A 25,846-nucleotide genomic window follows, 5' to 3' on the forward strand; every position below is an offset into this window, starting at 1 on the left:
TGCGCGCATGTTGTAACGCTCATTCACAGATAGTCAATCCACGGGGACATAGCGGGTATCGTGCAGGAACATGCGGATTCTATATGTACTCAATGTTGCTTTTTTAATTTTGGAACATACCTTTTTCTTGGAATGTGCGGTGCTCAGAACGGTAATTAATTACTTTATTTTGACCTAGTGTTTTTGTGACTTGAACTGTTTCTGCATGAAATTGAAAAAAATGCATATCTTGATATCTTTCGGTTGAGAAACATAAAAGAAAAATGGTAAATATATTCTATTATATTCATTTGATAGGATTAAATGTCTAAACTGCAGTACGCTATATACATATGTTATACGCTCGTGTTCTAATTGTCACTTGAGGATCATGCGTTAGTTGATTGTTCAAGTTCAGTGAAAGCATATCGCTATTTATTGACGGACACACTTGTATTAAAAGACCTTTGATAAATTACTTAAAAAATGGCCAGTACGAAAACATCAGTTTAATAAAACTCGTTCGAATATTTTTCTTGCCGACATTTTTTTTAAAACTTTTACAGAGTTATTTACCTATTTTTGTTGGTAATAACACCATTTGGCAGACACTCAGCATACTTTTGTAATTTTAAGCTTAAAAAGCATTCAATATCTAATTTTGTTACTTACTTTTTTCAACAAAAGTATATGCTTTTTTATGACGTTTCTCAATATATTAAAGTAACAGCATTGCTCGTATTTGATTTGTGATGATGTTTTATCATTGCTACAATCAATTTATAATCAGTGCACATGCACTAATATAAAACGTTAACGAGTTACTTGAACATTCGAAGTTTACCTCATGCACGTGGATGAATAATATTGTTTTCGAATTGATCTAAGTACACAAAGTTAAAACGCCTATTAACTACATTTTGAAGCACACGCTACAGTTTTGTAGCAATGAAATATAGCACTTTTGAAAACAAAAACTAAGCTCATTTTTTATTTAGGTATACTGACACTCGCTTAAATTTGTATTCTTTGTATTCAATTTTAGTATCATACGATATTTTTCTGACGTTCGATGACACCAATTTCCACTGGAAGCCAACTTTATTAGCATTTAAACGAAAATGCGCCCTGCAACAAACGCTTTCACATTTGAGTGTTAAGTCTATTATTTGTGTGTTAAGTCTATTATTTGTGTGTGACGTTAACATACAAAGTTATTTTTATTGAAGACCCTCTTCATCATGCAGGTGGGTAATAAGAAGCGTTCAAGCATTTCAACCTGTTATTTATGACTTCATTCTTGAATATTACGCACCAGTAAATTATAACCACGCCCACCGGTCCAAGGGTAAATCATGGGGGTGGATGGGGGGGAGGTGCTGTGGTTTTACCTTTCGTGTGGCCTCGCATTGCCGAGTGAATGCGGTGGTTATGTTTTCGCGCCGAAAATAGCGGGGAACGGGCCTAACCTAGGATATCTCCGGGTTGCAGGGGCATTTGACGGGGATTTTACCAGCAGTTTTTCCCACAGGGCGGGGATTTTACCTGGGCTTGTCTGTCCGGAAATAAAGTCCCCGCTATTCCCGGACCTCGGAGGTCCGTAGTTACAATTGACTGGTGCAGTACGAAATGAACTAACCAACGCCGTATTTGATCCTTTAATAAAAATTAGTGATTGTCTTACATTTTCAGCCAAATCAGGGGCGCTAGCTTTTTAAAATCTTTAGTTTCTTGTTTGTAAAGAATCTTTACTTAGTCCTTAAGACGACTACTGTTCTTGCACATATCGCCACGCCTATGCAAATGCATACGACGATTTAAATGACGTCATAATATCTTGAGGGGCGGGTCGTTAGTGATTAACAGGTCTTTTTGACAGGATAACGGCTTGATTTTAATGCTGATTCAATTTAGGAGGGACTAACACTTAGGTTACTGATACACGTAGACATTACTAAATAAACTCTTACCTGTACGTAAACTGGTTCGATTTTTTGGTAAACAAATAAAACAAGATCGCTGCGATCAACTGATGAGGCAAACGATATCCTATGTTCTCCAGGTTTTTGTTTCCGGTTGAGGATTCAATGAAATGTTCATTATATTTCGCTATTTCATTGTTTCAAGTCTTGTATGTTCTATTTCAAAGCATTGTGACGCAGTGATGTAACACAACAAATAGTAATAAACTAGTGCTAATTGCCTATAAGTACCAAACGATAATTCAACTTAGAGTTAAGAGTTATATTTCCAATAAAAGTAAAGCTATGGAAAGCATACTTAAAACAAAATAAAAATAAAATGCCTAATAAAACAATTCATATCAATCAAATGAGCCTATGAATATAATTCATCATCAACAGTGTTTGAGTGGACGCCATCTCAATATGTATACTTTAATCATGCATACATATCAAAGTGTTTATATAAACATATTAAGTAATTAAGTTTACTTGCAATCAGTATTTATTTAGGTTTTGAGTTATCGTCAGTATATTTAATATGAAAATAGATGGAATATAGTCTGGAACTAAGTCACGACCTCGACCTATCGCAGTGCTCGAGTAATCGCCTGTTCGAACTATCGCATGTTCGATTTAGTGCATTTTTTCACTGTACATGCATATATTTTAGTTCGAACGAGGGATTGTACTGTGGAATTTTGACCGAGATCAGGGAGCATTTGTTGTATCGATCTTTCCCCAGCTGGGATATGTTTTGAAATAAGATCATCTATGATAAAACATTTTATTACAAATAAAACAACATATATTGGATTCGTTTGATATGTTACGGTTGTTTAGAATTAAACATATCATTACCATAAGGTTACTATACAACAGTGGTACACCGGTTGATACAAAATTGTATCCATCGAAGGCAAATGATGTTTGTACCTTTTTAGACGATCAATTCTAAAACATTTTCTATTTCTCAAAAACGCTATAATCAGTTTTAAACTGACGTCAAAATAAACGTCGCAAGAGACTTCAGAATAAATTTCCAAACATTTTTCTATAACAGATACTTTTCTTTTTAATTCCAATTAGAAAAAAAACAAATGACACATTTCTAAGTAAAACTCTTGTTATTTTGCATGTTTTTTATATATAAGTCATTCCGCTAATTTGTAGAGATTAACCTGCTCTCATTTCGAAATCAAACGTCAGCGTGCACAGAATGAAACACAAATTCTACGACGTCATTTTCGAAATGACGTTACGTTTGCAAACAATTTTGGGCTTTTTTTCTGAAAACAGGTGAAGTATTATTTGATATTTCGTTTAGGCATACAATAAATAGGAAAAGGTTGGTTTCAGTGGTAGATCGCAATACATTTCACATGACAACGTAATAAGTAAAACTTTACGAGTGACGTGAAATATAGCTTTTAGTGCCCACTCGATGAATCATATCTCGATCTTACACTGAAAGAATCGCTTATTCCTTATTTCCACCAATTCTCCAATGTACTAGATTTTTACCTATCTCCTTAGCGAATTTTGAGTAATATAGCAGCTGCCATATAATGTTATATCGAATGCTAGTATGATTGAGATCATGGTAAAGCTTGGTTGTATCAATTTAAAAGACATGGGACCTAGTTTAAATGCGTTGTTTTATTATGTTTTCTAATGATGCAAAGAAGACCAAGTATGGATTTTGAAATCAATTTGTAATAAATCTGGAATAATCTGCCGGCAATCGCCGCTTACTGCTGTGTAATTACACAAATTCATTAGTTAATAAATGCGTATAATATTACAGAACAGGAAACGTTTTTTTACAGTTTTTTTCTTAATGACCATTGCTTCGCCAAGCTTGGATGTTAAAACATAACTCCAGAATAAAACGTCCTTGTATTAAGAATTTAAGGCGTTTGAGTATTCCTTAATCATACCGTTCAAAATAATCAGGCTGTCTACATGGTTCATGGGCTACTGTAACTGAAATTATCAGGCTGTCTCCATGGTTCATGGGCTACTGTAACAGAAATCATCAGGCTGTTTTCATGGTTCATGAGTAACACAAAGTTTCAGGCAATTTCATTACTTTATGAGTAACAGAAATTATCAGACTGTTTCCATGATCAGAAATTTTAACTCAACCTATCAGACAGTTTTCATGGATCCCCATTGACACTAAATCACCAGAATATTATACATAAATTTTCAGTCCATTTCTATGGTTCCTGAGTACACGAGTTTGATACTGTGTCCATGGTTATGAATAATACTTATATTCGAATTTTCAGGCTATTTTGTTGTTTCTTAAGTAATACAAAATTCCTGGCTATTTCTTTGACTCCTGAGTAAGAAACCGTCTTAAACTGTTCAAGAATGACATAGATTTTATTCTCGACTGTTCCAAAAGTAATGTTGACATCAGAATATAAACATTCAATGTTATAAAGTCTATTAAACCGACAGTAAAGCGCACCTGCATCACGTTCAATGTCTGTATCTGTTTGGTTTAAACCTGTTCAAAATGGCGCTCTTCTCGATCAAGAAGGCTTTGTGTTTTTTTCTTTTCTTATGGACGAAATGTTAAGTTTAAATTAATAATATAACACTTAGAATACGAAACAAATTGATTAAGATTGTTTTTCTTCCGGCGTGAGTAATGTGTTGTGGGGACGATAACGGCACAAATACAGAAACCTCTCCAACGACCACCGATCTGAACAGATAACCATTGACAGACCCATTTCCTAATTGAATTTATTTCTGATTAAGTTTAATGACATGGAGGGCATCACCCCCCAGGAATATGACAGTCATACAGGTGTTAAGTTACGATGTGTCAGATTGAAATTTACAAAACAAAATATCAAAGTATAGTCGAACACCGTTGGCTCGAACTCGCTTGGCTCGAATTCCGTGTTGCCTCGAACTGAATGTTAAGGACAGACTTCTATATACAGAAGGTAAGAATTCTCGCTTGGCTCGAATTTTCCGAGGCTCGAGGTATTTTCGCCGGTCCCACGGAGTTCGAACCAACAGAGTTTGACTGTATATGCATTTTTTTTTACTCGCACTCGGGCAAGACCCATTCGGCGCTGTACTCTGATAGATTGTGAGTTACATTTGGTTTTTGGAATATTGTGGACAGACAGAATGTAATGTAACATTGGTTAGAGTTGCCCTGTTTAACGTGAATCCGTGTATAGCACAGTCACACGGGACCCCCATTTAACCAAGATTTTGAACCAATCAAATATTGTATATTAAACGAGGTGAAAATTAAATGTATTGATTGGAGTATTTTTTTCGAAGTGGAGAGGCATAAATAGGGTTGTCTTGAAAATAGAATCACTCTTTAACAGAGACTCTATTAACATGGAATGCAAGAAGGAACATAATTAAATGAACGCGCAGAAAGCGTTTAAAGGCTGTAGGCGTGACAAGTGTGATTTTACCTTTTCTACAATTCTTTTCACCGGATATACAAATTGAAACCAAAAGATCTTTTGAGTGGCCCAAACTGTAACCGAAAAGTGCCTGACTGTCATGATAACCTAAAAATATGTAATGCAAATTTGATGATTTTTAATACAGCTGGTTTTATCACAATAACTATTACACCTATATGTTATAGGATATATGAGCATTGCTTTCTAGTAAATTGTTATTTTAAAGTTAATTAAATAAACCCGATATTGAGTGCGGACGTTTTGACTATTTAAAGTAGGTAAAGTAAGGCAGCGTCTTTAGTCAATTTTCTGCGTAATTATCTACAATTATCTATTCCCCTTGCTTCCACACCGATGTGTACTTATAATTTTTCGGCTTGCTTTCAATTTTACATTAACGTTGCAATCATATGAACGTATTTAAATAAAGTGGGATTTTAATTCGCACTATTTTGAACAGCATAACACCATACGTCATATCTTGTTACCCCGGCGCAATTATTTGTTTATCATGTCATGTCAATAAGTAGATATGACGATACCCTATTTCGATTTGCTGGACTTATGTTTGTATTCCACAGGCCTACAACCTAAATATGGTAGATAGTTATTGTTTACCACAAAAGTTGAATGGCTACTTTGCGTTACATGTTTTTTTTTTTTAGCTTTTTAGCATACCAATATACGCCGTTTATATTTCTTAAGATATTCATTGTTAATAAAAATATTCATGAATCCCACTTAAACTTGATGTTGTCATTTTTCAATTTTTCTACTCATGAATCACACCGTGAGGAAATATTAACATCTTAATTCCATTTTTTGTCAACAGCACTCAGCAATTTTAGTTTTAAAAAGATACATAAATATGTTAGTATCTCCGGAATCCTCGGCACCCCGAGCAAACAATAACCACATCAAAAACGTATTTCTTAGATGATAGTTGCCAACATGCGCTTTCTTAGATACTCGATGTTCTGAAATATAAAATGCGAATTTCAAGGCAATCTATCTTCTGGCATGTGTAATAATTTCTACTAAATATGTAACCCATTTTGCGACAGACACTATGCCAAGGCAATCTACCCCATTGACCTAAAGCAACATCATAATTAACAAAACTCTTTACACCCGAAAATAAATCCAAGCTGTACCTTTTCAATTTTATAACATTCAGTTAAGCCCCAAATCTCTGAGCCAAATGTCACGAAAACAGTGTTATAAGGTAAGTCTTAACCCTTCTTTAGCCAAATTTGGGGGTAGTGGGTTCAAGGCCAGGATCTTTAGCTGTTAGTTAAATAGAAAAACGATTTGAGGTATGGAGGATGTAAAGAAATGACAATTTATATTTGATAAGTTTTTGGAGTTGGAGAGATCACTGTTACTGAGAATAGGAAAACGGTGTGCTCAATAACTTTAGTTATGAATGAAGTATACTAATGGCTTTTGAATGCAGTAAGTTCATTTCACCTTTGGATTTTCTTCGGGACCGATGGGGTCATGGTCACGATCAACGTTACTCAACACAACAAAACAGTGTGAAATTGCATTTGTGGCTGGTGGGACCGTAACGGTCGCTATTACTTAAACTAGAACTCATTTTCAGCTCGGTAACTTGATTTAGTAATGACATATAATGATAGTACTCATGTAACACACGTTCATACACAATGCTTTTTATGTGTTTACGCAAAGCTCAGAAAATGTAAAACATCTCATTCGTCATAGTAATGCCAATAACCGGAAATATAAGTTAAACATATTGCCAATTTGCATATCAGCAATCGGAATGACGCGATAATTTACTGTAATATTGAGCGTGTCAACACTGCTGGTAACGACTGAGTATCACCCGGACACTTGTCCTATCGTTAAGAAATATCAGAGTTGGTAATTATTTATTTTTGTTGACCTGTATAAATAAAAAAAGATGCCACGTCTTTAATAATAGTATTAAATAATAAAATATCATCATCATCATCATCATCATCATCATCATCATCATCATCATCATCATCATCATCATCAACGTCGTCGTCGTCGTCGTCACCACCACCACCACCACCACCACCATCACCATCACCATCATCATCATCATCATCATCATCATCATCGACAGCGGAATTCTCATCTTTGCCATCGTCCATAGTTGTCATCAATTATAGTAAGTTGCAGAATCACTGCTTCCTTGTTCTAACAAATCAACACTCTATATCAGGCGGGTGATGCATCTAGTCGACAGAAGCGGTCTGCGTTGGATGGGACATGCAGCAGTCCGCTAGGGATCTCACGGGACTCCATTAATGTCCAGGTGGGCTTCACCATCAGCGAGGAGAATGACCATCCCGCACATGGACTTCTATTCCGGTCCCCTAACGCGGACGATAACTCATATATCCAGGTACATGCTTCATTGAATGGTATGTCGTTGTAATGTATTCCGCTGTGGGATGTTTAACCATATTATACAAGCAACAATATCGTTATAACTTTGTTGAAATTGATTTATTGTCTTAATACTTATACAGAAAAATAGCAGCTGGCAGATATTATTTTGAACGGAATTTAGTAAATCCAAGCCTTAAATAATTCATTTTACAATAGCGTTACTGACCACAAAATAAAGAATTGTCTGACACATTTGATAAGTGTTAACAAAAGGAACAAATGGAATAATCATAAATTTGGAACGAAGTGCTTTTTCTTTGGTATGCTGCAATAATGATTGCATGATGTTTTATTATTTAAACAAGCATGTTCTTCACATTTCATACATGTTCCTTTAATGATATTCATCCCTTACAACCGTCAAAACGGGACAAAGAGGAGAGGTGGTTCCTGGATCGCTTCAAAGAAATATTTGCTATCATTTTGCAAATAGCGTTGATTCAAATAGAACAAGATATCATAGACATATATCTTTTTTACTTTGTCACAAAATAATTCAGTTACCATGGAGACAGGTTTCCATTGGTCAGGTGGAGTTCCAGGACCCGATGCTCATTACCGGGATGGTGACCCAAGACAGCCCGAGCGCCCTCTCGCGTGTCACCCACTTCCAGATCGCCCATAGCACCGACTGCATCCAATTCCGGTCTGTCGAGGACAGGAACGGACAGCCAAAGGTGGTTGACAGCTCATTGATACTTTAATAATTTATAGTTGTATTTATACGTAACACTTTTTTTCTGGTGTTCAATATATTTGTTTAAATGAAAATTGCATGTTACATTAATTGAAACGTTCTTCCTGGAAACAGTTTGTTTTGCTTTTCAAATCACAGTTAGTTCGTGCTCATCGGTTTTTACGCACCGTAAAACAATCTACTGCCTTTCATCAAGTCATTCACTGCTGTCATTATAATTAAAATTCAGCGTGAAAGAATGCACTTGAGGCAACATAATTGAAGTATACTGGTGTCTACTATCCTCTGTCAATATAATAATTGCTTGCTTTATTATGTTGAAAAGAGAGACACTCCTTTTACTGCAGTAAGGCACGGCTGTCTTATACAGCATAAACATGGTGGTTTGTAGATAAGTGAGTGATTTAGGGCCTCCATGGTACTCTTATCCAAACTTAAAATTAAAATGTAGATACCTGACATATACACCAGAACTAGAAATACATAACCATTGAAACAAACATGCAGTTTGATTAGTATTTTATTGTTATAAAATGTTGTCCAACAAAAATACAAAGGTGATCTAGAGTTGTCGGCGCCTGTCAAATGATTAAGTATCGCTTTATTTTACCCGTCATAACACTGTTGCAGGAGTTTGCGGGTACGGTATTCGCTAACACGACGGCGACGGTGATGTTTGAGAGTGTGTTCGAGGCGCGGTGTGTGCGGGTCGTCCCCACCAGAAGGGTTGGTCACGATACCGCCATCAGGTTCGAGCTCCTCGGATGCGGTGAGTACACGACGTGTACTTGCGAGTAGCTGATCATGGTTTTCAACATCATTTTTCGATTCGTTTTCATACGATAAAGTCATCTTTTGCGTTTCAATGGGCGTATGATATGTTTAAAAGACTATACGTACTTTATCGGATTTCATGCGTGTATCTGATTCCATATTTTTCTTGCAGCCCCGATGCAGTGCCAATCTACCATTATGCCCCGGTCAGATGAGCGGCCAGGCTCTTACCTCCGAAAGTTCTTGTTTGACAAAGAAAAGGTCATTACGTCCCTGACCATATCGCTGCGCGGCCCAGCGACTGAAGGCAATGTCGCCTTCATGCTTGCATACAGCCGCACATGCGACTTTGACGGAGGAAATATTGTCATGGAGGACAACATACCAAAGGTAAAGGAAAACCGAAGTACAACTTTTTACCGTCATATTTGAAATAGCACAATCCTTTATTCTAAGTTATATACAAAATGTGTTGTTGGTTATAACGCCTTTTACACCACATGATTCACATTAAACCTATTTTAAGCAAGAGGTGTGTTAGTGGATGTCTTTATAAGTTTATATGAACACGTTTTATTTGCATCCTTATGATACAATTACAAAAAAAGAAAAGCAAGTTAAGCAACAACAACAGAGCGCCCTTTATTTTTATGTTGTCTCTGTTTTACAGGTGTTCATTATACCAGAGGGCGAGCAGGATGTCAGAGTTACCGGGACATCACTCCCCTTACGCACCCAGTGTCTGGGCGTCCTCACCCCCGACCCGGCTCTGCTGACGTCAGATGAGCACATGCTACACCAGTCACCCCGTATGCGCTCCGTCTTAGCGGATGATTATGACGTCTCGTTTGAAGGATGCGGTGGGAACATTGTTTATTTTCCGATCTCTTCAGTTAGAATAACGCTTGGCATTGTTACCAATTTTAAACAACCTTTGCTTTGATAACATACTTGCGTGACACAGTAACTATATGTACGTATTCAATGTCTGAATCGTGTTTTAATTTTCTTTACAGATGCTCTCGATCCTCACGGTGAGTTTATATAAAATTATACTATATCTCCGTCACAATCAAAAAGTATAGATCAACTTTGAAAAAAAAAACATTTTAAAAGAAAGCTCTGATATCAACTGATGACAAGGTCAATACGACACGAGATTTGTGTTTAATATGCTTTATATTGAACAGAACCATTGGACTCCTGCGGCAAGACGTACGTCTCGGAACACGACGTCCATCGGCGCCGGAAACGCGTTGTGGGAGGGTCACCGATTCTGCCAGGGGAGTGGCCGTGGCTTGTGTCGCTACACTTTCTACCTGGCCACGCTTTCACTGACAGGTCCGGTTTGGATCACTTGTGCGGTGGCTCCCTTATTAACCAACACTGGGTTCTCACCGCCGCGCACTGCTTCAGGTATGTCAGCAATGTCCAGTATAAGCGTACACATCTCTACCGTCGCGCTCTGCTTAAGGTTTATCGACAGTGTCTAATATGGGAGTACAACTCTCTACCGCCGCCCACTGCTACAGGTAAGTCGGCAGTATCCGATATGAGCGTACAGCTCTCTTCCGCCGCGCACTGCTTCGGGTATGTCGGCAGTGTCCAGTGTGAGCGTACAGCTCTCTTCCGCCGCGCACTGCTTCAGATATGTAGGCAGTGTCCAGTGTGAACATACAACTCTTTTTCGCAGCACACTGCTTCAGGTTTGTCGGCAATGTCTAGTATGAACGTTCAACTCTCTAAAGCCACCCACTGCTTCAGGTAAGCCAGCAGTGTCCACTATGAGCGTACAGCTCTATTCCGCCGCGCACTGCTTCAGGTATGTCGGCAGTTACCAATAAGAGCGTACAGCTCTCTTCCGTCGCGCACTGCTTCGGGTTTGTCGGCAGTTACCAATAAGAGCGTACAGCTCTCTTCCGTCGCGCACTGCTTCGGATACGTCGGCAGTTACCAATAAGAGCGTACATCTCTCTTCCGTCGCGCACTGCTTCGGGTATGTCGGCAGTTACCAATAAGAGCGTACAGCTCTCTACCGCCGCGCACTGCTTCAGGTATGTCGGCAGTGTCCAGTGTGAGCGTCCAGCTCTTTACTGCCGCGCACTGCTTCGGGTCTGTAGGCAGTGTCCAGTGTGAGCGCACAGCTCTTTACCGCCGCGCACTGCTTCAGGTATGTCGGCAGTGTCCAGTGTGAGCGTACAACTCTCTACCGCCGCGCACTGCTTCAGGTATGTCGGCAGTGTCCAGTGTGAGCGTACAGCTCTCTACCGTCGCGCACTGCTTCAGGTTTGTCGGCAGTGTCCAATATGAGCGTACAGCTCTCTACCGCCGCGCACTGATTCAGGTATGTAGGCAGTGTCCAATATGAGCGTACAACTCTCTTCCGCCGCGCACTGCATCAGGTATGTAGGCAGTGTCCAGTGTGAGCGTACAGCTCTTTACCGCCGCACACTGCATCAGGTATGTCGGCAGTGTCCAATGTGAGCGTACAACTCTTTACCGCCGCGCACTGCTTCAGGTATGTCGGCAGTGTCCAGTGTGAGCGTACAATTCTGTTCCGCCGCACACTGCTTCAGGTATGTCGGCAGTGTCCAGTGTGAGCGTACAACTCTTTACCGCCGCCCACTGCTTCAGGTATGTAGGCAGTGTCCAGTGTGAGCGTACAGCTCTCTACCGCCGCGCACTGCTTCAGGTATATCGGCAGTGTCCAGTGTGAGCGTACAGCTCTTTACCGCCGCGCACTGCTTCAGGTATGTCGGCAGTGTCCAGTGTGAGCGTACAATTCTGTTCCGCCGCACACTGCTTCAAGTATGTAGGCAGTGTCCAGTGTGAGCGTACAGCTCTTTACCGCCACCCACTGCTTCAGGTATGTAGGCAGTGTCCAGTGTGAGCGTACAGCTCTCTACCGCCGCGCACAGCTTCAGGTATGTCGGCAGTGTCCAATAAGAGCGTACAGCTCTCTACCGCCGCGCACTGCTTCAGGTATGTCGGCAGTGTCCATTGTGAGCGTACAACTCTCTACCGCCGCGCACTGCTTCAGGTTAGTCGGCAATGTCCGATATGAGCGTACAGCTCTCTTCCGCCGCGCACTGCTTCAGGTATGTCGGCAGTGTCCATTATGAGCGTACAGCTCTCTACCGTCGCGCACTGCTTCATGTATGTCGGCAGTGTCCAATATGAGCGTACATCTCTTTTCCGCCCCGCAATGCTTCATGTAAGTCGGCAGTGTCCATTATGAGCGTACAGCTCTCTTCCGCCGCGCACTGCTTCATGTATGTCGGCAGTGTCCAATATGAGCGTACATCTCTCTTCCGCCGCGCAATGCTTCATGTATGTCTACAGTGTCCAATATGAGCGTACAGCTCTCTTCCGCCGCGCACTGCTTCATGTATGTCGGCAGTGTCCAGTTCGGGCGTACAGCTCTCATCCACCGCGCATTGCTTCAGGTATGTCGGCTCTCTTCCGCCGCGCACTTCTTCAAGTATTTAGGCAGTGTCCAGTATGAGCGTGCAACTCTCTACCGCCGCGCACTGCTTCAGGTATGTCGACAGTTTCCACTATGAGCGTACAAATCTCTACCGCCGCGCATGCTTCAGGTAGATCGGCAGAGTCTAGTAAGAGCCTTAAACTCTCACCGCCACGCACTGCTTCAAGTAAGTGGTCAGTATCCAGTATGAGAGTACAACTCCGTACAACCGCGCACTGCTTTAGGTTTGTTGGCGGTGTCCGGGTTGAGCCAAGAACTCAAGTATGTAAGCAAAGTTAAGGCTAAGTCCCCACTCCGCCTTCCATTTATGCATGTATGTATGCAGTGTTCAGGGTGAGTGTCCACTCCGCCGTGCACTGCTTCAGTTATATCAACAGTGTTCAGGGCGAGTGTCCACTCCGCCGCGCACTGCTTCAGTAACATCGGCAGTGTTCAGTAATAGTGTCTACTCCTCTGCACCAACTTAAATTATAAAGGCGGTGTTCAGGGTGAGTTTTCACTCCGCCGTGCACTGCTTCAGGTATATCAGCAGTGTTCAGGGCGAGTGTCCACTCCGCCGCGCACTGCTTCAGTAATATCGGCAGTGTTCAGGAATAGTGTCTACTCCTCTGCACACTACTTGAATTATATAGGCGGTGTTCAGGGTGAGTTTTCACTCCGTCGTGCACTGCTACAGTAATGTCGGCATTGTTCAGGGGAAGCGTCCACTCTGCCGCGCACTACTTCAGTTAAGTCGGCGGTATTCAGGGTGAGTGTCCACTCCGATGCGCACTGCGCACTACTTCAGTTAAGTCGGCGGTGTTCAGGGTGAGTGTCCTCTCCGCTGCGCACTACTTCAGTTAAGTCGGCAGTGTTCCGGGTGAGTGTCCTCTCCGCTGCGCACTGCGCACTTCTTCAGTTAAGTCGGCGGTGTTCATGTTGAATGTCCACTCCGATGCGCATTGCACCCTACTTCGGTTTAGTCGGCGGTGTTCAGGGTGAGTGTCCACTCCGCCATGCACTACTTCAGGTTGGTCGGCAATGTTCAGGGTGAGTGTCCGGCAGTGTTCAGGGTGTGTATCAACTCCGCCGCGCACTACTTCAGGTAGGTCGGCGGTGTTCAGGATGAGTGTCCACTCTACCGCGCACTACTTCAGGTAGGTCGGCAATGTTCAGGATGAGTATCCACTCTGCCGCGCACTACTTCAGGTAGGTCGGCAGTGTTCAGGATGAGTGTCCACTCCGCCGCGCACTACTTCAGGTAGGTAGGCAGGTCGGCAGTGTTCAGGATGAGTGTCCACTCCGCCACGCACTACTTCAATTATGTCGGCAGTGTTCAGGGTGAATGTTCACTTTGCCTCGCACTACTTCAGGTAAGGGCGGCAGTGTTCAGGGTGAATGTTCACTTTGCCTCGCACTACTTCAGGTAAGGGCGGCAGAAGTCATTGTGAGTGTCCACTTCTCCACCGTTAGATTCATGTTCTAGCCCCTGTAAGGCGTATTTTATAGTTCAAAATTGGAAACGAGTACTGGTTTAATGTAGATATAACATGATCAATGAATTGTAATAATAAAAACTGTTCTAAATGAAAGACATAATAAACTAAAGCTTGATTTTTTAAATGTGTCAACTAGTGAGATGATGGGTGACGGACTGTCGGTGGCGGGCAACTGGCGCGTGGTGCTCGGGGAGCACGTGCAGAACCTGACTGAGGGCACAGAGCAGCGCCTCGAGATTGACACCATCGTCGTACACCCTCAGTTCGTATGTAAGTCCGTCAAGTTATAGTTACTATTATCCAGTATAGAACGACATTGTTCTTAACGTTACTGGTTATTTGAAAAGCTTCAAAACATAATTTAATCACGTCTGTTATGTCGATCTTACAGTGGCGATGGAAAGTGAGATTCTGTTTGACATCGCGTTGGTGAGGTTGTCGAGGCCAGCCCAGCTGTCGGATTATGTGAACACCGTCTGTCTCGAACCCAACTACACATTCCCCGATCTCAGCGACTGCGTCACTGCCGGATGGGGTTTCATAGAAGACGGTACGTCAAGCCCATCTTTATATTTACCAGATGAGAACTGTTGAGTCAGTGGAATCCATTATGTCAGCAAAAATATGCACACTTTAATTGTAGCATTTCCTGTAGAGCGCGTGTAGATATTTTATGCCAAAGTAGAAATATTCAGCAATATGCACTTTCTCTTGTATCAACGAAGATGGAGTGGGCGTGGACATTCCGCACCACGCGGGTCTCCAGATCCTGCCGTCCGAGGTTTGCGCAGCCCGCTACAACATGCTTCCAGCGAACCATAGTGCGCGGGCCCTGGTCGCCATTGTGGACTCCGTGCTATGCGCCACCGCAAGTGAGGGAAGGATCGGCACAGACTCGTGCAAGGTGAGTTTTATGTCACATTTGTAAAATGTGAGTTTTATCAGCGACAACCCATAGAACTCACGTTATGTGCGGTATGCAATGATTGGTTAAAGGATGATCTTCTGTCTTACAGGGCGACTCGGGAGGACCGCTCGTGTGTTACCACGACGACCACTGGACGCAGGTAGGCGTGGTTTCGTTCGGGATGGAGTGCGGAGACCCCACGTTTCCTGGCGTCTACACGCGTGTGAACCATTACTACGACTGGATACGTGACACCATCGATAATTACTGACCGGAAGCAGATCGTTGATACAAGAGATGCCGCTGAGAGGTCCTAAAGGGCCGGCGGTTCGCGAGTCTGAAGTTTCCATGGTAGTCGACCATGTGTATATTTCTTTTACAACATGATGTGAAATACATCAAGAGAAACAAACAGATTTTAATAACTCAGAAATAAAACTTCATGAAACTTCATGAGTTTCAAAATCTTCACACACGGGGGGTTTCTCTTTGATCAAACCCGGCAGTTTCATAATTATAATTATTATCAATATTGACATCACACGATGCAGGACAATTTGTTCAACCCAGAGCTGGCGCTGCAAAATTATTGTAACTGAAGCACGGCTGTTACCACGACACATGCTCTCATCGATGCTTAAAACATTTGTTTCATTTACTGAAATAAAACTCTTAACATAACTTCCTTGTTTTTATTACGAAAATAACCACTTTTTTTCTGACAACTCCAATGAACAATATAATCACAATATCACCGGAAAGTACAACTGAACTAAGTCCTTCAAAATATAAATTTTTTAAAAAGCTTGACAAAAAATGTTATAAATAAAAATCTTGACATAAGTTTTATAAATAAAAATGTATGTTGAGATACATGTCAATATCAACCTCATTTATTAATACAAGCAGTAGTCTATCACAGAATCTTCTACAACTACTCATTATGGGTTTGCAGTAATAAGTGGTGTTGGTAAAATTTAGCCTTACGCTTTTAGCATGAAGACTTAATCGAATTAACGACCCCCATCGAACACAAAACCGTGTTGTAAGTGTAAAAATACCAAATATACTTTAGAAAAATACTCTCACACATATTATTCGTTATAATCTCAAAGTCAATGACCACAATGGCTGGAAATTTCGTCCCCCATCATTATTAAACACACACATGCATATTTCAACACAAAAGGAATACAATCGGTAAGCCTCGACGTTTATACAGCCGTCTCGACCCTACACCTTCAATGGGGAAGGGAGGGGCTGGGTTGAGCTGAACGGGAAGTCGTACACATCCGGAAGTCCCACATGGCTCTGGTTGTAGAAGGTCGTCCACACGAACGGTGGCAGACCGGAGCCAAGGGTTGGTCCGTTGATAATATCTGCCTGCATGTTCATCGCCATGGCGTAGTTTGACACCTGCATTCGAAGATCGATAATATTTCAAAATTAAGGATTAACGTATGCATGCAACGAAGCTAAAAAATGCGATAACATCCTGACACCACATGTACTTTTTCCCCTTCAGTCATCTCCTCGTAAGCTTAAAACCCTTCATCCCCCCTTCATCCATTTCCTCATAAGCTTAAATCCCTTCATTCCCCCCTTCACCCATCTCCTCGTAAGCTTAAATCCCTTCATCCCCCCTTCACCCATCTCCTCGTAAGCTTAAATCCCTTCATTTCCCCCTTCACCCATCTCCTCGTAAGCTTAAATCCCTTCATCCCCCTTCACTCATCTCCTCGTAAGCTTAAATCCCTTCATTTCCCACTTCACCCATCTCCTTGTAAGCTTAAATCCCTTCATTTCCCCCTTCACCCATCTGCTCGTAAGCTTAAATCCCTTCATTTTCCCCTTCACCAATCTCCTCGTAAGCTTAAATCCCTTCATTTCCCCCTTCACCCATCTCCTCGTAAGCTTAAATCCCTTCATTTCCCCTTCACCAATCTCCTTGTAAGTTAAATCCCTTCATTTCCCCCTTCACCAATCTCCTCGTAATCTTTAATCCCTTCATTTCCCCCTTCACCAATCTCCTCGTAAGCTTAAATCCCTTCATTCCCCCCCTTCGCCAATCTCCTCGTAAGCTTAAATCCCTTCATTTCCCCCTTCACCAATCTCCTCGTAAGCTTTAATCCCTTCACCCCCCCCCCCCCCACCTTAACCCATCTCCTCGTAAGCTTAAATCCCCCAAGGTTGAAGGGTGCATAATCATTAAGAGTTATTTATTTTTAATATGCTTTTCTTCAACACGATAGTGCATTTAGATACAGCAGACGTTATTATCATTCCATCTACCTTTGTATCGTAGCAACCAAACGGTCCTGATGAGGTCTGCCTCAGGTCTCCACGGCAGCATATGGCGTTGCACGAGTCACCTTCGGAATAGGGGTCTTCTTTGTAATCTTAGGAAGTATTGAGAAGAAAAATCTTTAAAAACATTAAATGATTAACAATTGAAAACATTAAGCAATCGCAGCATTTAATTAACAACTCTCGTTGGCACGATGTTACGCGAGAGGTCCACATGTCCAATGTGCTGTAGGACGAACGACCTTAGGAAACCGACATGTAACAGGAATGTGTATAAATTCAGTAAAACCCACATATAACTTGTTTAATTCTTTATATATTTAACACACTATTATATTTTGCCGTTCTTGATAGATTTTCACTCTCACCATTGTATCGCATGATGTTCTTCATTGTTTTCATGTCTTTGACGGTACCCTGGTCCCTCCGGAAGATCTTGGCCCGGGGAGCCAGCTGGTAGGTGAAGTCCGTGCCGTGTTTGCGTGCGAACTCCGGGTACCCACTCAGATTGTATACCCGCTCGAAGAAGGGAACGTTATATGATGGCCAGTAGCCTATAGATGGAAACAAATATAATACTAGTATTATGTTTAAAGTCAAATTGAGTTCTGATTAAGTAATCGCAGTACACAGTTGTTCTGAATTGATATGACTTGTTCATCAACGATTCATATAATAAATATCAAACTTTACATATATCATTATAATGAAACAGAATACTACCAACTTGAGCTAGATGCAAAACATGATTCGTATTATAAGGATGTTCTTTAGCTACCTTAGAAATACTGAAAGACATGTACAAATATACAAATATAGAGCTAATTATATCACTTAGCGTAAAGGCAAAATAATGACCGGTCAATGTACCTGTACGCAGAATGGGCGTGGTGTCGGCGGCCTCCACGAGCCCCGGAATCTGCTCCACGACCCAGAGCGCTCCGTCCTCCAGCGTACTCTGCAGCTTTATCCGCTTCAGATCCACTACCATGTATTGGTTGTTATATGTCCCTGAAGATGGGGTAGGGGGAGGGGGTCAGTTATAGTCAGCAATTGGCGATTATGGCCACTTGATTGATATAATTGGCAAACATTACACGATATGCAAAATGTTACTGACTTATAAAACGAAGTTATTTTCCGTTGACAACCTTGCCTTAGAACTTTATTGAGGAAAAATAAAGTAGTTGGTATGGGAGCTTGAAATTCTGTGAAATTGTGTGATTTAAATTAAATGTTATTACTAGAAGGAAAATAAACTTAAAATCCACGAAACACGGAAATGTTCCGAAGTTCTTCTAAGAATTTGTTCTCTGTGTTTTCTCGAGTGTACAGACGGCGGGGTTTTTTATTGGAGTAATCTCATTTATCCTTGAATGCAGTAAAAAAAGACAACATTTTCGGTTTCTGAAAATTTAAATTTATAAGCACTATTTCCTCATTTAGTGAAATGGTTAAACATTCAGCTTGTCCACTCCGCTTACCGGAGTTGTTTTCGGAGAAGATGGCTGCCCAGTCCTTGCCTGATTTCGCCATCATGGAAGCGAGGCGGACGCGGTGCCATGCGAGGAGGGAGCGAGGCGTCACTTGACGGTACAGACTTGTGTTAAACACGTTGTTTGTCGTCTGCAGCACCACCAGCCCGCTCGACAACAGGTAGAAGTCGTCCAGGGACTCGAGAAAACCTGCAGGTTTAGAACACAATCACGTCTAGTATAAGCCAATCGTCAGCCGTTCTGTCAGACATCATTACCAAAGCCGTTTATTGTATTTAAATTATGAAATGTTATCGGTAAAACAACTTTTGATTCTGGTGTAGGTCTCACACTAAGCCAGCGGAACAGCAAGTATGAAAATTCAAAGCGCTCGAATCGAGTTCTATGTCTTTGCTAGATGGGGGTGCATACTGATGGAAATACTAGTAAATAAAAATGGCTGCTTTCGGGAAATCGATAAAAAAACAGAATGCCTGTGTTGTTATATTTTCAATTGACAAACATTACACATGAGCAGACTCGTGGCAGGATGTGCACATGTTTGAGTGCAGGTATACCTGGATAGCTGGAGAATGAGAGTCGCTGGGCGGTGGTGTCGGGGTCCATCACATTCAGGTCGTAGTGCTTGAAGATGCGCATAGTCGCCTGGTACATGAACCAGCTGGAGTGGGACATGAACACGTCCTCGTACATCCCAAGCACCTGTGTGAACACAATTTACGCGGTCATAACATATATAAAATTTGTTTTAATTTGCAGATAATGTAACGATACGCTTAAGCGACATTGAAATGTGCTATGAACAATTTGTTTATTTATTTTTCAAATACTACTGGGTCTTGTCTTAAAATGTAAAAATAAAGTACAGCCAATATCAGTTTAGAAGGGTCTTTATATTAAATAAAATCTGCAAAATAAGGGCGTTTTGATTCTGGAGTTTCTCTGTTTGACTTTTTTCGAATATCGTGTAAATTATTGCTTGAAGTTTCAACACTTATTTTTAACCCTAATGGCATATGCTTAATGACTGAGGAGCTTATGTTTGAAAAGAAATACTATCATTTTAGTAAAGAAAACGTCTCATTTTACTTAGAACACGTAGAGGTTTTTTACAACGACAACGAGTTGTTCCTTACCTTGACCAATGCTGAACACCGGCCGTTTTGTGCAACATATGCTAGGGCCTCGTCTCGGGTCATATTAAAGAAGTCCGGCACCAGGTCGGGCCTCACAGCGCTAATCATGTCCAGTAGGTCACCATTACCGTTCAGCATTTGAAACGCATAGATTGGTAACTTCTGTAAATACAACAATTACAATTGAACATACAGATACAATTTCGAGTTCAATAGGAACATTAACACTTCCTTTCTAGCTATGAATATTAATATGTAGGGCGGAAATTTCCCACCTGGCTTAAGTGGCCACCTGTCTTAAGCAGCCACTTTGACTTTTGCCCAAAGATGTCAACTTAATACAGGTTCGACTATTCTAATTATGTTTGGCAAAAAAAGACACCAGGTCAAATAAATCTCTTTGGAAACTTAGAAATCATTACCAAACATTACACAGTTAAGCGCATGCCCCGACTTACCATTTCAGCGGGTGCAACAGTCCCGTATCCAGCCACCAGTCCGTCATACTGGGCCACGATGTAGGCCATATGCCGCCAGTAGGGGCTACCCGGGGCGTTGTTTTTTATCATTGTCCGCATGAACACATCCTGTTCTAGAAAGAAAGCCTTCACAGCATCCTTCCACTTTTTGTCATTATTAAACTTCCCTTGGAAATAGTCATTCAAGTTGAGGTAATGTTGGTAGATTCTCCTGAAATATGGACCATGTCTTTTAGAAACACTGAAAAATAGTCATAAGACCATGTCAGTTATAAACAAAAACATATAGACGAAAAACCATGTCTGTTAAATACACTGATACTGCAGGACACCATCTGTCTTTAAATGAAATATATCATAGATTCATAGCAAACAACTTACAACCAATATTTATGCATTCTTCGATTTGTATGAAACAATATTAATTAAAATATGCATATACTTCTGAGTAAGTAGCCCTTCTAGGTACCCCGCAGCAAACATGAGCTGGTTGTTGTCAGGTTGTTTACTGCCCCGGCCGGCCGTGATGTTGAGGATTCCCCATCCCGTCTCTGAGAGGGTGTCGTTGTACACGCCATAGGCAGTAGCTCCCTCCACATCCAGAACGTTCAGCTTGTAGCTACATTTCTGGTCTTCACAATACACACTGGCACTCGTGTACACAGCGTCCGCTCCTGACATAACAATGTGCAAAAGGTTACAACACATTACATGGTCTATGAAATTGTTACATGAAGGCTTTATTGATGACAAACATCATTGGAATGTATGCCACCTTAATCTTTGCGAAAGCTGTTGCTTATGTATCTAGAGTGTATAACTGTTAAACCATTACCATGCATTTGACTTAATGTGAAAACTAGCCTTTACAAAAGCTTGACCCAGATATCAATTAGGCATTCTGGCAATGATAACTTATACCAAGTCACTCTCGTTGGCACGATGTTGCGCGAGAGAGTGGTCTTGTGTTGTGGAGGAACCGGAGTACCCGGAGAAAACCCACTTGTCCGGCTTGGTGGCCACAAACCAAACTCACATACGCCCTGGCCGGGAATCGAACCTGGGCCGCCTTGGTTAGAAGCAAGTGCGTTAACCACTGATTAGACTTTGTTAATAACGTACACCAATATTTATAACAATTAAGAAAATAAAACAAAAACAACCCCACATAATGGTAGACTTCAAAATTCACCAATGAACATATATATATTCGGTGTTTTTAACACATATATGCCTCTTGCAAAAGTATTAGTATAACATTACTGATAACCCCAAATCTGCGATACAGAGTATGAAATTAGCTTAACTATACTACCAAACAGAAGAAGTATTTCTTTTGTTGGGTAATTTCCTAAATGTGTCTTACAATACATAGAGAAAGTGTTGCCCACTGTGCTTGTGCATGCTGCACCCTACGATTATTTAGGGTAAAAATAACCCCATTCATTTATATAGGGACGCAGTATTTATCTGTATACCACTAAACTACCATTTTTCGTAATATCTTAGGTGTACAACAATTCTAAAAACGTTTTTTCCTGTTTTGTCCAAAATACTTTCCATACCCGTATTTGTACAAAACCGCTCAATTAAACTGTTGTTTGAATTAATTCGCTGTTTCTGCGCAGCTAGTCACATCGTTGGCGAACACAAAGACTATTTGAAAACTCGGTGATCGCTCGTTATTCGTTAAATATCATTAGAATGATGCTTGTGGTGTGTTCCTTTAGTAAATCCGCGGTCAATTGATTGGAAATTAAGATAATATTTTATAAAGGGTTTTGACAACTTAGAATAAAAACAAAGAAGCTATTAAATACTATGGTCACATTATCTACCCATTTTAACGAAACTCGCTGAAACTGTTTGTCTTTGTTATATCTAGGTCAATAGTGCAACAAATGGATTTCGTCAGAAACGTACGCCACAGTTAAAAAACATTGCTTACACACTGAACGCATCTTTTCAACCAAGTGTTGATTACTTTTAAACAAGTGTCCTTACAATGTCTAGGGCATGCAATATGACGAGACATGTGTGGTCAAAAATGTCACTATGTCAAATCTTAGACAAAAAACATACATGCACACACTTCTAAACACTTGAGAGGCCACTTATTTACTCAATTTCAACTTAAATTTTGAAAATAAAATCAATTCGCTCAGTGTGTTTCCTTGTAAATCTTTAACATGTATCTTTCAAATATGGGCTATGTCGGGTCAAAAAGTAGGTCACTAGGTCATATGCTCGAAATACTACATGAGCATGAATACTTTAGAGAGGTTTTCATACAGCTTGGTCACAATGTGTATAAATCTTAATAACATATATGACAATAATGACAATAATGATATGTCATGTCAGGTTAAAATGATGTAAAAATGTATAGAAAATAAAATTAAACTTTAAAATTCAAGTCGTGTAGGGTTAATGCTGGAACAAAGATCTTGATGTTTACGAAGTAAATATTTGGCGATTTTACACTGAAACACAATTTTTCTTTTGCCTCAGAGTCAAAAGCATATAAAATGACACTTAATTTTGTTTTTAGAAAAGCACGCCAAAATGTATGCGAACGTAACGTCATTTCGGAAATGGCGTCGTTTAAATTGTATCCCATATCTGTGGATAAACCACACAGCGTAAAACCTGCAGCATGTGGGATACCCACTAGGATTGCTGGGCTCTTGGAGGGTACAGACAAAACTAACAGGAACGTGACAAAGAGCTCGAAAGGGTCGTTGAACAGAAAGCCGTTAATATTTAGGCCTGCATGGGCAAAAACCTTCAGTTTCAGACCTATTTTTATGACGACCTTCCCAACTTGTCCCATGAAGCTTGATAACATCGATCGCTACGGCGTTATGAGCAAAGTACGTACACGGAGCTGAAAAGTCACTGCAAGAGTGCGTGTCTGTTATACTTTTGAACGCGATTGTTGGGCATTATTCAACATGTACGTACGAGAATAATGTACATAATTGATGTATGAAATACTTTGCCAGGATTCAAGTTTTTAATGAAAACCTAGAATGGAAAAGAATTGTATGTATTAAACTAAACTTTATATTTAAGAAAATAAAGAAACAAAATCATAAGCAATGGATAACTCTTAAGTAAATGGCTTGATCATGTTTACCGAATTGAAATACGGGTCATCCGCTGGTAGTGTTTAAACTGCCCACCAAGTATGAGGATAATATGAGGATATAAGGCCAAAGTATTCATCAGATATTGACTTAAATATTTACCAACTGACCTCAAATCAATTGGATTCATCTACTAGTCATGACCAATCTGCCTTGAAAGTTTGAGGTCTCTGGGACCGAGCGTTTATTATTTATTGATCGAAAACGAATTTTCTGCTCAAGGTCATCAGGCATTGAAACACTGACCACAGCATTAATAGTGTTCATATGCTGGTCATGACCAACCTGTCTACCAAGTTTGCGGTCTCTTTGAACGAGCGTTCTTCAGTTATTGATCAAAACGAGTTTTCAGCTTAAGATCACAGTGACCTTGATCCTTGACCCACTGACCTCCCAATTAATCAGGTTCATCTGCTTTTCATAACCAACCTGCCTACCAAGTATGAGGTCCCTGGGCCCTAGCCTTTGTCAGTAATTGATCGGAAACGTATTTCAGCTCAATGTCACAAGAACCTTGAACTTTAACCCACTGACCAAAAATATCAACAGGGTTCATATACTGGACGTCGCCAACCAGCCTAACAAGTATAAATAAAGGGTATTAAAACAAAATCATGAGCGCGTCACTTTAATAATACACCAGAAATCACAGTTCATACTTAAATACTAGTAACCATGGCTTACCGGGGTTTTCAAGGGGGTGCCCCTGCCCCCTCCCTTATCATATCTAAATGAAATTGTATATGTTTATTTTTTGTGGAAGGATGCACACCCAAAATTTTGTCTGATGGAATGACCTTACCTTTGGCCATGCCCCAAGCCTCTTTTGTTAATAGTCAATAAAAATGGCAGGGGTAGGTGCATGGCCAAAGGGTAGGTCCTTAGTGTGTCACTTTAATAATACACCAGAAATCAAACAGTTAATACTTAAATAACCATGGCTAACCGGGCTTTTCAAGGTGGTGCCCCTGCCCTCTCCCTTATCATATCTAAATAAAATTGTATAAGTTTCTTTTTTGTGGAAGGGTGCACATCCAAAATTGTGTCTGATGGAATGACCCCACCTTTGGCCATGCCCCAAGCCTCTTTTGTTAATAGTCAGACTAGTTGCGTGGCCAAAGGGTAGGTCCTTACTGCTGCGAATTTTGTCCAACAAAAGTAATATGCCTACTAAGGCTATATCCCACAATATATCATGGTTTATCCACAGGGGTTTCTCATGAAAAATATAAAATCTATATGTAACAGACTGCACAAATTGCTATGTGCATCTGTCATGGTTCGAACCCATGACCTCTTGCTCTGCAAGCGGACACTCTACCGCGGTGCCATAAAAACTCTCTTTAGCGAGACAATATAAGTGAATCTATATACATATTGAAAATACCTGGTTAGATTAAGTCAAGGGATACAATACAGATTGCGAAATTTTGACACACATTCACAAAGCAAAAATATGTATGTAAAATTACTTCTATTAAGGACAAATATTACATGATGAAAATCAGTAAAATAACATAAAGTATTCACATTGCATGCGCATTTCAAACTTATGCACTCTGAACAAGAGCACAATAAATCGACTTTTCACACAGCACTGTTACATGTACTGTATTCTAATGCCATCATATTTATAATTTCATTGATAACTCAATACTGTGGAGATTTCGGTCATTCAAGTGTTTCTTTTTTTAATATTAATTACTTTACCTGTTTACATTCTTAATTTCAATCTTTTGAGAGATGATCAATTGGTCTTGTATCCCTTGTCTTAAATCATATACCGTACATGTATGGATAAGGATAAATACATGAGAGAAGCCGCTATGTATATGAACCAAAGTTGCGTATTTGGACTGCATTTTTGGCCAGTCGAGCTGTCTGATTCGAGCGATTCGGTTCTTAGGGTGATCTCTTTGACTGAGAATTAAAAAATATGTTCTTATACTCTACTCTCACAAAAACATTTAAAAACATTCTTATACAGACTCTTACCTGAGATGATGGCAAGTAAAAGTGACACCGTTAAACAAACTGTAGGCGCTGCCATTTTGAAATTATAAGTATCACATGATAAGAATCATGTGACAGAATCA

At 40.5% G+C, this 25,846-nt stretch overlaps 2 protein-coding genes across 4 annotated transcripts; one reads left to right on the plus strand and one right to left on the minus strand.

Moving 5' to 3' along the window:
- Positions 1-15,864, plus strand: LOC128225241 (plasminogen-like). Of its 2 annotated transcripts, none has more exons than XM_052935344.1 (12): positions 1-151; positions 7,611-7,793; positions 8,356-8,517; positions 9,168-9,306; positions 9,484-9,701; positions 9,982-10,171; positions 10,328-10,345; positions 10,502-10,727; positions 14,413-14,546; positions 14,668-14,826; positions 15,002-15,180; positions 15,293-15,864. In XM_052935344.1, the coding sequence occupies exons 1-12, from the start codon at positions 71-73 to the stop codon at positions 15,452-15,454; spliced, it is 1,851 nt and encodes a 616-aa protein (XP_052791304.1). In that variant the 5' UTR covers positions 1-70; the 3' UTR covers positions 15,455-15,864. The 2 variants fall into 2 exon arrangements, with proteins under 2 accessions (XP_052791304.1, XP_052791305.1); XM_052935345.1 differs by having other exon boundaries at positions 8,371-8,517.
- LOC128225244 (phospholipase B-like 1) lies at positions 15,862-25,846 on the minus strand. Of its 2 annotated transcripts, none has more exons than XM_052935348.1 (10): positions 25,746-25,846; positions 21,044-21,275; positions 20,581-20,812; positions 20,123-20,284; positions 19,544-19,688; positions 18,975-19,175; positions 18,361-18,501; positions 17,859-18,044; positions 17,476-17,582; positions 15,862-16,599 (listed from the first exon to the last, which is right to left on the minus strand). In XM_052935348.1, exons 1-10 carry the CDS (start codon positions 25,798-25,800, stop codon positions 16,417-16,419), a joined length of 1,644 nt encoding a protein of 547 aa, XP_052791308.1. In that variant the 5' UTR covers positions 25,801-25,846; the 3' UTR covers positions 15,862-16,416. The 2 variants fall into 2 exon arrangements, with proteins under 2 accessions (XP_052791308.1, XP_052791309.1); XM_052935349.1 differs by having other exon boundaries at positions 21,044-21,272; positions 25,746-25,814.

The sequence above is a fragment of the Mya arenaria genome, chromosome 2 (assembly GCF_026914265.1).
Source record: "Mya arenaria isolate MELC-2E11 chromosome 2, ASM2691426v1".
Taxonomy (NCBI): Eukaryota; Metazoa; Mollusca; class Bivalvia; order Myida; family Myidae; genus Mya; species Mya arenaria.

What these genes read in the sequence shown, in the direction of transcription:
- LOC128225244 (XM_052935348.1), bottom strand. Translation starts at nt 25,800, where the DNA reads ATGGCAGCGCCTACAGTTTGTTTAACGGTGTCACTTTTACTTGCCATC. An exon ending in GAAGGGCTACTTACTCAGAA is followed by an intron (nt 20,813 to 21,043) that starts GTATATGCATAT and finishes TCCATATTTCAG; the next exon opens with GAGAATCTACCAACATTACC. An exon ending in CTCATTCTCCAGCTATCCAG is followed by an intron (nt 19,176 to 19,543) that starts GTATACCTGCAC and finishes CTAAACCTGCAG; the next exon opens with GTTTTCTCGAGTCCCTGGAC.
- LOC128225241 (XM_052935344.1), top strand. Translation starts at nt 71, where the DNA reads ATGCGGATTCTATATGTACTCAATGTTGCTTTTTTAATTTTGGAACAT. An exon ending in ACGATAACTCATATATCCAG is followed by an intron (nt 7,794 to 8,355) that starts GTACATGCTTCA and finishes CCATGGAGACAG; the next exon opens with GTTTCCATTGGTCAGGTGGA. An exon ending in TGGAGGACAACATACCAAAG is followed by an intron (nt 9,702 to 9,981) that starts GTAAAGGAAAAC and finishes TCTGTTTTACAG; the next exon opens with GTGTTCATTATACCAGAGGG.